The 15,140-nt window shown below is 38.4% G+C and overlaps 1 protein-coding gene across 16 annotated transcripts in view; it reads left to right on the top strand.

Annotated features, from left to right (window-relative positions):
- Positions 1–15,140, top strand: part of LOC109448346 (acylphosphatase-1) — a 42,245-nt gene that overhangs the window by 11,702 nt on the left and 15,403 nt on the right. For 7 of the 16 annotated variants that reach the window (XR_016020908.1, XM_088797414.1, XM_088797409.1 and 4 more), the window contains exons 3-7: positions 3,585–6,933; positions 9,585–9,683; positions 10,375–10,460; positions 11,312–11,416; positions 12,503–12,575. Coding sequence is in view for 15 of the 16 variants with exons in the window: in XM_088797414.1 (XP_088653540.1) it covers positions 3,585–6,933; positions 9,585–9,683; positions 10,375–10,460; positions 11,312–11,416; positions 12,503–12,575 (3,712 nt within the window). In the remaining variant the exon portion in view is untranslated. Of the gene's footprint in view, positions 1–219; positions 642–2,029; positions 2,195–2,284; positions 2,852–3,584; positions 6,934–9,584; positions 9,684–10,374; positions 10,461–11,311; positions 11,417–12,502; positions 12,576–15,140 lie in introns of those variants that run through there. The other 9 variants (XM_074327203.2, XM_019733698.3, XM_019733699.3 and 6 more) reach the window with 5 other exon arrangements.

Below are 15,140 nucleotides of genomic sequence, written 5' to 3'. Positions count from 1 at the left end.
TATAGGGTAGAAAAAGGAAATGGACTCAAGTAGCCAACGCTTCCTATTAAAATCAGCAGTGAGATTCTTCTTGGTGTTGTTCTGTTTTGACTGTTCTGGACAATATCAAATTAGTTTCAGTGGCTTGATTCTAGGCCAAGGTTCTGGCAACAGATTGTAGTCTCACTTTGTTTTGTTCAATCTCACTGGATTTCTCTCTCGTTTTTGTGTTTCCCTTAGGCTGAGGGTAAAAAGTTGGGATTGGTAGGCTGGGTCCAGAACACTGACCAGGGCACAGTGCAAGGACAATTGCAAGGTCCCATCTCCAAAGTGCGTCATATGCAGGAATGGCTTGAGACGAAAGGAAGTCCCAAATCACACATCGACCGAGCGAACTTCAACAATGAGAAAGTCATCTTAAAGTTGGATTACTCAGATTTCCAAATTGTGAAATAATGACCTGAATTTAAATTTTCCAAGATACTCTCAGTGGTTTTGTTTTTTATTGTTAATAGAGATAGAATTATTCTGTTCAATATTAGAATTTGTCAGTAAGTTATTTTAGTATCATATACTTGAATATTACTGTGTATTATTGTATGTATGATAGAAGGATTACAACTGTACACAATTCTAATTAATAAACACACATTAGAACCTTCTGTGTAGGGTACTTTATTTTTGGTCAACTTAATTTTTGGCAAAATAAGAGGTATTTACTCAGTAAACATCTGTGGGAAGATAATTTTGAGGTAATTTAAAGAGGTCTGAAAGAAAAAGTTAGCAGTTACTTAGAGTCATTCCTTTAAATGGCTTCCCTGAAGTTTTCTTCAGGAAATTGCACACCTAATAAGAACAAATACCACAAGTTCAATTTGTTAGCTGTTCACACGATGTTTTAGACTCATTACTTTTAGTTTTCTGGAGTTTCTGCTGTGATTCGTTTTCTCTGGGTAGGGAATTCACAAAAAGCAATGTTATGGGCTAAATTATGTCCCCCCGCAAATCTATTTGTGGAAGTCCTAACCCCCAGTACCTCAGAATGTGACCGTTTTTGGAGATAGGGCCTTTAAAGAGGTAATTAAGGTTAAATGAAGTCATTAGGGTGGGTCCTAATCCAATATTCCTCAGCATCCTTATAAGAAGAGGAAATTTGGACAGAGATATGTGCCTGCACAGAGGAAAGAACATGTGAAGACAGGGAGAAGACAGCCATCTACAAGCCAAGGAGAGTCCTCAGAAGAAATCAACCACTTTGACACCTCAATCTCAGACTTCTAACCTCCAGAACTGTTGCAAAATAAATGTCTGTGGTTTAAGCCACACAGTCTGTGGTGTTTTGTTGTGGCAGTGCTAGTAAACTAATACAAACAATACTCAGGATTTTGCTTCATCAGCCCTGGAAACCTCCTGATTGGTTTGGTCATCCATGAAGCAAGTATATGTCAGACGCTTCCTAGGTTTGACAAATGTGTCACAAATTCCAATTTTGAAAAATACAAGGTTTCAATGAAAATGAGACAAAGCAAAAACTGGTTAAAACACCCACTTTCACAGTGTTCTTAGCGTTCCACTCTCGTTCTGTTAAAAAAGAAGCTGTAGTGGTATTGGGAAGGTACCAAAAAAGGTAATGGAGTCTTGGTGTCCTCACCTGTAACTTAAGAGTTGAGCTAGTTAAGACTCAGATAGTTTCTCAGTCTTTCCATCTCTTAAACGTTATAGTTTGATAAAATGGAAGGCTCTGGATTTAGTCATTCATTGAGTGCGTAACATAAGCCAGGCACTGTTCTTGGCTACAGGGATACCGCAGCAAACAAAATATACAAAATCCCTACCTTCATATAGCTTACATTCTAGTGAGAAGTCAGACAATAAGCAAATAATACGTATATTGAATTAAATGGTAGTACGTGCAAAGAAGAAACGAGAAAGAGGGAAAGAGTAAACAGGAAAAAAAAGTAAAAATTGCTAGAAACAGTTTTTAACATCATGCTAAATGAGACTAAAGATTGGGAATTCGGGGTAACGGTGCGAAAAGACCTTGGGACGCAAAGAGTGCGCGTGCCCACTGAGGTGTCACAGACGAAAGGGACTTCTCGGCGAATCTCAAGCGCATGCTCCTGGCCTCGCGCGTGCACGAGCCTCGCGAGCCAACGAGCGCGCGGCCGGCGTCCGAGGCGGTTGGTATCGGGAAGCTGGTGAAGCACGATTTGAGGTGACTTGGGGGAAAGCACGCGACGAAAGGATGATTCCGGGAGCTCTTCTAACACCAGATGGGTCGTGGTGCCCACCACGGGCCGGCGTCCCGGACCCAGCAGCGCAAAGGCTCGGGGAGGCCTCGCGGCCTTCCTTAAGCGCCGGCGCCCGCGTCAGGGCGGGCGAGTTGGGGGAGGGGCGGGGGTGGAGCCGGAGCCTGGGGGCGGGGCCTGCGGCCGCGGCCCAGCCCTCAAAGCCTTAGTTCAGGACCCCGGCCTAATTGTCCGGTTTGTCCCAGGAGCTGTGGTCCTGAAAGGACGGGGACGTAATCAGGAAATCGTTGAGTTGGGTAACAATCCGAATACTTATTGAACGTTTACCTCTCGTTTACTGCTGACTGCATTGTCTTGGAAATCGACAAGTCTGCAATTATAGCTCTGATTTTCCCGGGTCTGGAAAACTAGCCCCACCACCTTCGAGAGGTCGAGCCCGTGCTGCTCTTTCTCCTACTATGACCAAGGGGGGGGGGGGGGGGACCTTTAATGGCACTGTAATCTTAATTTTGCTTTTTTACCTGCAAGAAAACTTAAACATCAAGTTCCGTCAGCCCCTTGCCACCATGATTATTGCCAAGGGAGTTTGTAGCCATTGTAAAGAGTATTAATCCAAAAGAATGGTAAGAACCTTCTGAAAACATTTTATCAAAGTAAATACACGAACAAGATTTAAAAATCAAATGATACAGAAAGGCTTATAATGAAAAGAAATTTTCCTCCCTTACTCTTTCCCTTTCCCATTCTCGTTGCCGCGAGGTAACTACACTTAACCATAATAATAATGGTTCACAAAAATGATCTCTTAATGCCCATGTCTTCTTGATACAACAATTTGAATGATTTCATTTCCTCCCGTTTAACCTTCATCTTCTTCTTACAGTGTCTTAGCACTTCATTAGGAGTTTTTTTCTTAAAGTCATGGTTATTGTGTAACGTATAAATGTTAAACTAGCTTGGACATTTTTTTGTGAATAATTTCTAGCTAATGTTTCTTAGCAGAATTTAGACATCTGTTTTTGGTGAAGTGATTAGAATTTCAAACACTGTCTTTATGGGTCAACTTCAAGTGTGATTATGATTTCACTTTAGGGCATGTGGGATTTAGAAAGGATCAGTGAAAATTATGAAATTATGAATGCTGCTTTGGATGTTAAATCCATTACATCAAACATGAACTGTGTGATCTGCCCAGAGATCAGAGCTATATAATTTGTTTTGTTTTGCCATGTGGTTTAATAACAGATTTCGTTTACCTCACATGCTATTTTTTCATAATACTTGAGAGAAATGGGGAATGCTATATAACTCTGAAGCTTTGATAGTATGTGTTGTTGTTGTTTTCCCCTCCCATAGGCAATTATTTCTAGTCAGAGAAGGAAACCAGTGCCTGGCATTCTCACCAGCTTTCTACCTGCCATGATCAAGTGCTTGTCAGTTGAAGTACAAGCCAAATTGCGTTCTGGTTTGGCTGTATGCTCCCTAGGCCAGTGTGTGGAGGAGCTTACCCTCAACAGTATTGATGCTGAAGCAAAATGTGTGGCCGTCAGGGTGAATATGGAAACCTTTCAAGTTCAAGTGATAGACAATGGCTTTGGAATGGGAAGTGATGATGTAGACAAGGTAGGAAATCGTTATTTCACTAGTAAATGCAACTCCGTACAGGACTTGGAGAACCCAAGGTTTTATGGTTTTCGAGGGGAGGCCTTGGCCAGTATAGCTGACATGGCCAGTGCTGTGGAAATTTCATCCAAGAAAAACAGGACAATGAAAACTTTTGTGAAACTGTTTCGGAATGGAAAAGCCCTGAAATCTTGTGAAGCTGACTTGACTAGACCAAGTGCTGGGACAACAGTAACAGTATATAACCTATTTTATCAGTTACCTGTAAGGAGGAAATGCATGGATCCTAGACTGGAGTTTGAGAAGGTTAGACAGAGGATAGAAGCTCTCTCACTCATGCACCCTTCCATTTCTTTCTCTTTGAGAAATGATGTTTCTGGTTCCATGGTTCTTCAGGTCCCTAAAACCAAAGACGTATGTTCCCGATTTTGCCAAATTTATGGACTAGGTAAGTCCCAAAAGTTAAGAGAAATCAATTTTAAATATAAGGAGTTTGAGCTTAGTGGGTATATTAGCTCTGAAGCACATTACAATAAGAATATGCAGTTTTTGTTTGTGAACAAAAGGCTAGTTTTAAAGACAAAGTTGCATAAACTCATTGACTTTTTATTAAGGAAAGAAAGTATTATATGCAAGCCAAAAAATGTCTCTGCCAGTAGGCAAATGAATTCAAGTCCTCGGCATCGGTCTCACCCAGAGCTCCATGGGATATATGTGATCAACATGCAGTGCCAGTTCTGTGAATATGACGTGTGCATGGAGCCAGCAAAAACTCTGATTGAGTTTCAGAACTGGGATACGGCTTTGGTGTGCATTCAGGAAGGAATAAAAATGTTTTTAAAGAAAGAAAAATTATTTGTGGAATTATCAGGTGAGGACATTAAGGAATTTAGTGAAGATAATGATTTTAGTTTACTTAGTGCTACTCTTCAGAAGCATGTGTCCTCTGATGAAAAGTGTGACCAGGTCAGTTTCCAGGAAGCATGTAATAATATTTCAGATTCCTATGAAATGTTTAATTTGCAATCAAAAGCTGTGAAAAGAAAAGCTACAGAAAGCATAAATACACAGAATTCTAGAGAGTCAGAAGCTATCAGAAAAAAGACAAACGATTCATTTTTGTACACTTATGAGTCAGATGGCCCAGGCCATGGTAAAATGACAGAGTCATCTTTACAAAACAAAGATAGCTCTTGCTCAGAATCAACGATCTTAGAACAAGAGAGAGCTGAAGCATCAGAATCAGGAGAAAAGGAGAAACATAAAAAATCTTGTTTGGAGTTAAACTCTTCCGAAAATCCATGTGGAACCAGTTCAGAAATGTTTGCAAGCCCTTTTCAGACATTTGAGGAGAGTGGAGAAGATCACGAAATACAGAGTGTAAGTACTGCTGTTAATGGCCTGCCTGCCGCCGACATCCTGAAAACTAATAGAATTCAGAATCATTCAGAACTAGAAACATTTAAAGATCCTACTGAAATGGCATGCCAACCTCTGCCTTTTGAGACAACATTACTGAGAGTACATGGTGCTCAGAGAGAGGAAGAGAAAAGAAGAAAAGAACCTAGTAATTGTGGAAGAATAAACGTTTTTAGTTATAGACAAGTTAAATTATGTTCCACTGGCTTTATAACTCATGTGGTACAAAATGAGCAAACTAAGTCAACTGAAGCAGAACATTTATTTAAAAATTGCGTTCGACCTGGTCCTGTGAGTGCCAAAGAAACATTTGGAAATAGAACACGCCATTCACTTGAGACCCCAAACATCAAAGATTTAACCAGCACTTTAAGTAAAGAATTTGCTCAACTGCCCAACGAAAAATTGTGCAGAAGAAATATAAGTTATGGGCTAGGGAACAAACCTATAGCAACTTACAAAAATTTTGCCACTTTTCAGGAAGGTAGTGAAAAATCACACACAGGTTGCTTATTACCTGACACATCCTCTTTCTCTTGGTGTAGACAGATTTCAAATGGTAGTAAGAGAACAGATAAGTTGATTGGTTCTTCCAGACCCATAGCCCATAAGAAGCTGAACTTAAGATCACAACTGGGATCTTTAGAGAAGTTTAAGAGACAATATGGGAAAGTTAAAAATCCTCTGAATACAGAAGTGGAGGAAAATAATAATTTTGAAACCACTACCAATCTCGGTCCTCCAGTTGAACCTGACATGCCACAGAGAGACAAAAACCACTTAGACAATTCTAGTATTTGTGAAATCACTGCTATGAAAGATAATGATTCAAATAGCAATTGTCAACCAGTAAGTCACATTCTTTATTCAGAAAAGTTTCCATTCTCCAAGGAAGAAGACTATTTGGAACCACAGATGCCTTGCTTAAGAGAAAGTCCTATAACTCTAAATGAGTTACCACATTTTAACAGAAAATCTTTGGATATTGAGAAGTCACCTGAATCACTAGCTTCTAAATTATCCAGAATGAAAGGTTCTGAAAGAGAGACTCAAACAATGGAGAAGATGAGTCATCTTGAACTTCCACAATCAGATTCCGGTAGGAAAGGCAGTGACTTGTGCAGTGGGTTATCCCTAGATTCTTGTAAGTTACTTAAAAACGAGCAGAAAAAACCAGAGAGTATCATCATCCCAATGTCAGACACTGTCACGCAGGATAATTCTTTCAATAAAGATAGTGAAACATATTCAAAGAACAACATAACAGAGGACTCTGAGATACCAGAAACTCCTTTGGTATTACCCCAGAATAATCCTGCAGTTATCAGTAAAGGCCCAGATGTTCTTATAGCTTCAGAACAACAGATAGGAAGTCCTAACTCTCCCAGTAGAATGTTAATGAGTCGCATGGACGATTCGACAGCCAACCCAAATGGAACTTGTTTTCAGAGTGAGGAATCTAGAGCAAGAACTTGTTCTGCAAATGAAGAGTCAAGCACAGGTTCTTTGGATTGGCAGCAGCACTTTGACGTCGCCTTGGGAAGAATGGTTTACATCAACAAAGTAACTGGACTTAGCACATTCGCTGCTCCTCCTGAGGACGTTCGGGCTGCTTGTACTAAGGACCTGACAACTGTGGCTGTGGATGTCATACTTGAGAATGGTAAGTAGATAATGTTCAACGGCTTGAAATGCTTTTGAAGATGGGAATGATGGCCAACGAGTAAGATAATCATTGTTCAAAGAGATGATCGCAGCAGATAGAACATTTTGAAGTTTAATTATAAAATGTGTTTTATGGTATATGAAGATTCTCTAGCTCCAATCCTATTTAAATTTAGAAATACAACAACAGACTGTTAAAGAATGGAAGTGTACGGATATGTATCTGTGTGTGTGTGTGAGGGGGGCGGGGTGAGGCAGCTTTTAATGAAAGAGTACTATTAACAGTTGAGAAGACCCACAGCGCTTCCCTACCCTGCTTTCCCCTCTCTCCCAAACACATAGCTCTTCTAGAAAATTGTCTCTAAAAGCACCTGCAATGCCAGTGTAGTATTTTTCTGGAAGTTGCTCTCTGCAGCTCCCAGGTAAAGGGCAGAATGATCCTGTAATCATCCGAGGTTTCCCAGTGAAATCTATGGCTCAGTGCAGTACTGTGTATATGTGTTTTTGTTTTTTTTAAAATACAGCACTTGACCATAAATTTTTTGGAATATGGGTTAAATATGTACTTTCATAACTATACTTTAAAAATGTACATTATTATGATACACATGCTAATCCACTTGATCTGTTTATTGTATAAGTAGCTTTTATTCAGGATGACGGTAAGGTGGCTTTTAGATCACACTACAAGGCTACATCAGAGCCTAGACGCTACTTCTCAGTTCTCAGTCAACATTAACAAGGTGACATTGTTTTGGCAGTGTGTATAGAGCCAGATGTTGGGAGATGGTAAAGCTGATTTCCATATGGCTATAATCTTGGTTTTGCATCAGGAGGATAAACATTAAGTGTGCATCCAGATTGAAAGTCTTGAATGTTGTAAAAAAATGTAAATTATATGAATGTAATTGCCAATTAACTTATAATTTCTCTTTAGGATTAATAACTGTAGCAGGAGGCTCTGATTTATTTAAGATTAAATAAGACCTTTATTTTTCAATGGTTTCCAGTTTTTTTCATTGTGAAAAAAAAAAAAAATCACTGTAGTAACTTTCAAATAGGAGAAAACCCTTGTCTTTCAGTGTGCTCCTGAGACTATCAAGTTGCTCCTAAAGACACATGTGTTTTTCAGTCTATGTAGTTTTATGTCCTGATTTATACTGAATGCTTATCAGAGGTACATCTAAGGAACTGGCACCTCATCTTCCTGGAATGCAACTGCTTCTGATATGGTGATAAAAAAATAACTGGATTACATTAAACTAAGATGGCAGTTGCTAAACAGAGGGGGAAATCTTGGCTGCCATACTCAGCGTAAACATCTGCTCCTGTTAAATAATCTAGATGTTTAAAAAACACTTGAACCTACTTAACTTTCTGGATTAGCGAGTTTTATAATGAACTTTTGGGGGTCATGTTAACTCAGAGTTTCATAATGAAAAATAAAGCATTTTGGGTATAGAGACACGTTCCGTGAAAAGATGGCTTCTAAGCACCTTCCATTCACATGGAATGTTACCTCTCTGGGAATGGCTGACGTACAGCAGGACGTTAGGAAATGTTGAACCATATAAAACCATTGCATAAGATGAATTATTAAGAGCAAATTTAATTGTACAGAAGAGAGGATATAGAAAGGTAGTTTTAAGGAGTCGTGTCAAGTCTCCGAGCCCTGGCATATTATTTCTTTAAAATGTCTTTAACTCTGTCCTTTCTGTTACCAGTGATGCAACCTTATTTCACCCCCTACTTTAATTTTATCATTCTGCATTAATCTCTCAACAGTTTTTGTTCAACAAATTTATCTTTTTGAAACAATTGTTTCATCATGTTTTTCCCCTGTTCAAAAACTTTCAAATTCAGCATTGTTTCTAAAACTGAAATCTGACAATGATCCTTCAGAGAGGAGAGTAGACTTTGGGCCAGGTCATACTGGACTTTGGAGTTTTAAATTAAGAACTTTTTATTCATTTAGTCATTAATTTTTTGATTATTAATGCTGTGGTAGGTGCTGCCACATTGCAGATTAACTGATTTTGCTTTCAGGAGTTTACAGTCTATTAGGGAAGACAGCTATCTAAATGTAATTATCACATGATAAGATAAATGTTATAATAGACACATATATTGGTTATGAGACATATAAATTGGGGACTTGTGAAGGTTACACCAGTAGTGAAGGCTGATAATTAAGTACCACTATATGTCTAATACAGGCTTTCTCAACCGTGGCACTATTGACTTTTCAACTGTTGTAGGGTTTGTCCTATACATTGTAGGATATTAGCAGCATCCCTAGCCTCTATCTGCTAGATGCTAGGAGCACCCCTCACGCAAGTTGTGACAACCAAAAATGTCGTAAGATACGGCCAGATGTCCCCCATGCAATGCCCCCGTTGAGAATCAGTGATCTAGTTTAGGTCCTCTTTCTGGCTGGAATAGATGGATAAGGGAACTAAACATTAATGTAGATTCCTAAGTTTAGCAGAATAATTTCATTAAAGAACTTTTGACTCTTAATCTAGTGTTTAGTAGTCTGCTTTGTGTCTTGAGTCAGTTTGTACAGAAAGAGATTTTATGTAACTTAATTTTTAATAGTTTATTTATATTTTGAGTTCAAATGGTTACGTTTTTCTTTTTTATATTTAGGATCTCAGTACAGGTGTCATCCTTTTAGAAGCGACCTTGTTCTTCCTTTCCTTCCTAGAGCTCGGGAAGAGAGGACTGGGATAAGACAGAATAACAGAGGTAGGGTCGATAACAGATTGCTGGAACACGTAGTACACACTGTACCACCTAACTCAAAAAAAAAAAAAAAAAGCAGGGTTGTATTATGAAGCTTGATTAGTGCCAGCTGTGCCTTACTGGAACTAGAAGTTCCCCACGGTCCCATTTAACAGCAGAACTAAGTAATTGAGTGCATGCATTTAAATCAGAAATTACTTTTCCAGACGTGGCGGTCAACTGGGTGATAATGCACAGTCTGTGGTGTCTTGTGATTGAGAAAAGGTTTCTTATTTTTAAAGATTGGAGTTGTTCTCCATATTGCAGTAGTTTTGTGTAAGCAAAACTCATCTTCAACAAAAGCTACAGACGTTTATTATTTTTCTTTGTTTCTAAAAATAGATAAGGTATATTTTTTACTAAAGGAAGTGAGGCTACTAATTTGAACCAGTTTCTTCTGGGCTTGTATTCTGAAATTTCTCTTGAACATAGTTTGGAGAAAAAGCTATAATACCAAAAGATACAGTCATCAACTCTACTTTAAAAAGTAACAGGTCAAAACAATGTAGAGATACTGCAAACACTGAACATTTGTAGAATATTGGAACAGTGTATCTGATCTTTGGTCTTGGCTGCACCACACCAAATATGAGAAGCCACTCCTCTTTTTCCCTGAGGCTCTTCATGCCACTTGACCTCTCCACTTTTGCACTAGATACTGTGGATGACGCGGTTGGTAGCGAATCACTTCAGTCTTTGTTCTCAGAATGGAACAATCCAGTATTTGCCCGCTATCCAGAGGTGGGTCTGCAGCAATTTTTCTTTGCTTGTTATTTTAAAATTTGAAATTTCATTTAAGTTGCATGTAGGCATGACTGACTGTGCTAATTTGTAATTATGAGTGGAGAGTAGGAATGTTTCCAAATAATTTATTTGGAAATTAATGTTTAATATAGAGAGGAGGAATCAGAATTCATAGCATTTTGGGAGCTCAGCTTTAATTTTGGGTTAAACATATGTGATCAGTGTGTGAACAGTGAATGTGTTTTCCACTCTTAAAAACTCTGACTTATAAGGGCATCCCAGTTTCGGGTATCCCCTCTCGCAAGAGAGCTGTACTTTCGCTTTAATAAAAATGTTTGCTCCTTGACCTCTTAAAAAAAACTCTGACTTATAGCTTTGGCAAAGTACTTAGGGTAGTGATAATAAAAACTGTCATCATTAGAAAAAGTAGAGAGTCTTCTGTTGGAGGAGCAGTTCATCATTGGACCTGAGTGTATGTTCTTTCCTCAGTGGGTTATCACAGAATGTACTTTGTGTGTTGTAATAAGGGTGTAGAATGATAGATGAGCAATTAATTATTGATTCTTCCGTTAAGATGTCATTAAGGACTTGATCATGGAGCCTAGACAAATTGTTATTCTGAAGCAATACTGGTTTTTGTCAGTAGTTTTGCTCATAAGCAAAAATTATTATTGAAGAATAACAATTCATAAAGGCTTTCGAATTTCTATAAGTTCTCTGAATTCAACTCACCTCTAGTAGGTTCTATGAAAATGAATGTTTTCAAAGCACTTTCAGATCTTTGGTAAAACAGTTCCACAGATATAAAACATTTGAATTTAAGTGATGTTTGTGCTGGGTCTTTCTAGGTTGCTGTCGATGTAAGCAGTGGTCAGGCAGAGAGCCTAGCAGTTAAAATTCACAACATCTTATATCCTTATCGCTTCACCAAAGAAATGATTCATTCGATGCAGGTAACTTTGAAATCTCATACAAGATCTAAGCTAGACTAACTCTTGTGAATTTACTTAATGATACAGACCACCCTGGTCAAGGCATATGTGTTTTCAAAATCTTAATGGAACTTTATCATCAGAAGGAAAAGCAATGGACTAATTATAATTACAAAGAAAAAAATGGCCTAGTAAGCAGTGTGAACAGGTTTGGAGGGATGAGTTATGGATTCAGGCTCACAGTTTCAAGGATTATATATTGACTTTATATTTTGACAATAATATATAAACCAACTAAGTACTCTAGAGACATTGTCCTTAAATGTTTAACAATGCCCATTTTTAAATGACCCTCTATTGTGTGAGGCTACAAAGACATGGTTTAGGAGACTCTAGATTGAAGAGTTCCATTAACAAAAGGGAGCTCTTGTCTCATCTGCTTTTCTAGATTGCCCTCTCTCTGCACCACTCTCTGGCTGTCTTCGTCTCCTTGTCTTCAGTATGGAAACAAATTAAGAGGTTAGACAGATCTAGGTAAACTCATATCCTGGCATTGACCTGGCACCAGAGCAAACACTTGATCCAGAAATGGACCCTGGGGCAGTGGTGTAGATGAGGGGATGTGGGGGGAGCCTTTATCAGTATCTCAACAGAGAGGAGTCACCAAGGCTGAAAGCCACACGTGGCTTTTAACTTACTGCTTTAATGGACTGGCTCTTCCAAAATGGTTTTCCTTGCTTTTGCATAATTTTTTCAGATTTATTTCAGCTCTATTTGTTGGCAGTCTCTGGTCAATTAATAATTCTCTGGTCGTATTACCCATTAACAAGAATCGTTCTGTTGGGAACATTTCAGTCTACTCTAAAGGTTTGTTAGCACATCCCTCTCAGCTGCCCCAGTCTGTTCCTTGTGTGTCTTCCGATCACTCGACTTGCCAGTTCTTTTGTCCTGCTTAGTGACTCCCTCAGGTTCTTCAGCATCTGCCTCAGGCTTCAGTGTGAGTGTACAGTGCAAGCAACTCTGAATTAAGTACAGTTTTGTCTCTTCCTATACAGATAATACTTTGTTAATATTTATTTAGTGTTGTACCCCTTATTTCAATGGCAGGTTCTCCAGCAAGTGGATAACAAGTTTATTGCCTGTTTAATGAGCACTAAGACTGAAGAGAATGGTGAGGCAGGTAAGAATGGAGTTTTAACTTTGACTAATAACCAGCTGCTTTTCTCACAGGTTATTTTTTATATACAGTATAGTTGCAGTGGTTTGGACAGATGAGGGAAAACCAATCTAAATTAATACTATGAAATGATAGTTTTAAAGTACATTTAGTTTTGTATACATACTCACAGGCATACATATATAAGATACATGGTAAACCATTGACAGTATTTACTTTGGGAAGGAGAATGGGAGTGGGCAAAGGGGGAATTTCATGTTTTACTCTTTAAAATATTTTATATTGTTTGACTTTTAAATCATGTTTTCATGTATTCCCTTTATAATAATAATAGAAAGTTTACATAATGAACTATACTAAGTTTACCAAGAGTTAAATACAATCTCTTGATGACTTGCTTTAATAAAATAATGATAGTTTATAAATAATATGAACTCACTCAACAAATATTGAGTGTCTCTTGTATGCCTGGGACTGTCGTAGGCGCTAGGGATAGAATGGTGGGAAAAAATATACATGGAGAAGAAACAGATAATTACACAAATGTTAAAATTTTAACTCTAGTGTTATGGAAAACAGAAACAAGATGCTGTCAGAACCTGTACTGGGATATTTGATTTATCAGGAGGTCAGGGAAGCTTTCTTGGTAAAGTGAGATGTGAAGTATGAGGAAACGATTGGGGAGGCTGTGAGGAGTCTTCTTGGCAGAGAGAATAGCATATGCAACGGAAACTTTTTGTTTGCTCTCATTGTTTGCTTTCCGATGTTTTTGCGGTGGCACATGTTACATCGTACTTGCATTTTGAAAGTATTGCTCTGGTTGCAGTGTGGATAATGGATCGGGTGTGAGGGTGCAGTCCCAGTAACTGCAGAGAGACTGTCAGGAGGACATCTAAGAAATGATAGTTACAGAGACCAGGGTGGACTAGAGAGAAGTGAATGCATTGGAAAGATATTTAGGAGATAAAGTCACAGGTTTGGGTGATGGATTGGCTATCGGGAAGGTATATCAAAGATGACTCCTGGTTTTCTGACTCCCATAACTGAGGGGATGGTGGTGCAGGACCAGGTTGGAGGAGAAGCAGGCAGAGGGGGTGAAAAGCAGGAATTCAGTCTGAAATCTCTTTGAAATGTTCAAGAGGAGATATCAAGAATGTGGTTGGATATTATAGGTCTGGGACTAGAGAAGCATCTGAGAGATATAAATCTGAGTTTCAGCACACAGTTGGTCATTGAAAGAGTGAAGAGTGAGGAGGAGAGAGATTCTGAATCGAGAGTAATCCCAAAATCTAACAGCTAGTTAGAAAAGGGTGAACCAGCGAAAGAGATTGTGAAGGAACAGCTAGAGAAATAGAAAACAGATGAAGGTAGCGTTGTGAAGCGAAGGCTACGAACAAATGCTGCCAAGAGGTTAAGTAAGATGAGAACCAAAAATATCCTTTCAGTTTAGTGACAGTGGATGTCAGGGACTTCCAGTGAAAACTGCTTCTGACGTGAGGTAGGAGCAGATGTTGACAGAGGCCACAAGGAGAGACTCAGAAACCCATGGTACAGAAGAGGGGGACTGAAAGGGGGGCAGGGGGAGAGAAGGCCTTTTTCCTTTAAACTGGGAGACTCTGGAGCACATTTACAATGTTTGATACTGTAAAGTTCCAGAAAAGACCTGAGTGGCTAAGAGCCCTGAGCACCAGTGGAGGAGTTGGCTTTAGACGGGTAGACCTGCAGGCAAGTGCTTCTGACATTTTAAAGCAGTTCATTCTCTTTGTATTTTAAAATATCCCTTTTTGTCGTGTTTACAATGTAGGTTTATCTAATAAATGTCATAATAGATCAAAGGCAAATTAATTAAAAGTTCTGTCATAATTATCATAAATTGGTATTAGTGAAAGTCAAATTATAGTAGTTTTACTGTTTCTAGAAAATGAATAGATTTTTATAAAGTTTTGATTACCTGGAATTCTTTGTGAAAATACCAAAATCACTACTAATGGCACCTTAAGTGGGTGTAGCCACAAAATCTACAGGTGTTCAAAGAAGTAAAAGGGGCCTGTTTAAATTTCTCTCTCGAGATTCTATATTATTGTATTGGCTAGCTGCCACCAAAGAGTACTCTTCGATAAATACGTTTTTCTAAACCAAAATGTGTTTTACTGTTGCTCATGAATCCCAAGAGCAATCTATTCCTATAATTGACTTATTTTAATATCTGCACATATTTTTGTAATGGACAAAGATTGTCTTAAATTATAGTGAAATTTATGTCATGTATTGACATTTTTTATTGCTTATTTCCACCTACAATAAAATACAATTATTCAGTTATCATACCCTAAAGAATAAGGATTCGTTCATTTATTCTGTAAATAATTATTGAGTGCCTGGTGCTGTTACACATGCTGGGAATATAACAGACAAAAATCCTTGCCCTTATGAAACTTCGGTTATGTGGGACTAAAAATACAGCTTTTCCCTTGAAATGATATAAAATAATATTGAATGTCAACTATAATTTATATGTATATGTATAGCTTTTGACATTAGTAAATTACCCCCCTATATTCTACTTCA

Source organism: Rhinolophus sinicus, chromosome 3 (genome assembly GCF_057876585.1).
Source record: "Rhinolophus sinicus isolate RSI-liver-muscle chromosome 3, RSI-T2T, whole genome shotgun sequence".
Lineage (NCBI taxonomy): Eukaryota > Metazoa > Chordata > Mammalia > Chiroptera > Rhinolophidae > Rhinolophus > Rhinolophus sinicus.
This window is presented reverse-complemented; position numbering and strand designations above follow the sequence as displayed.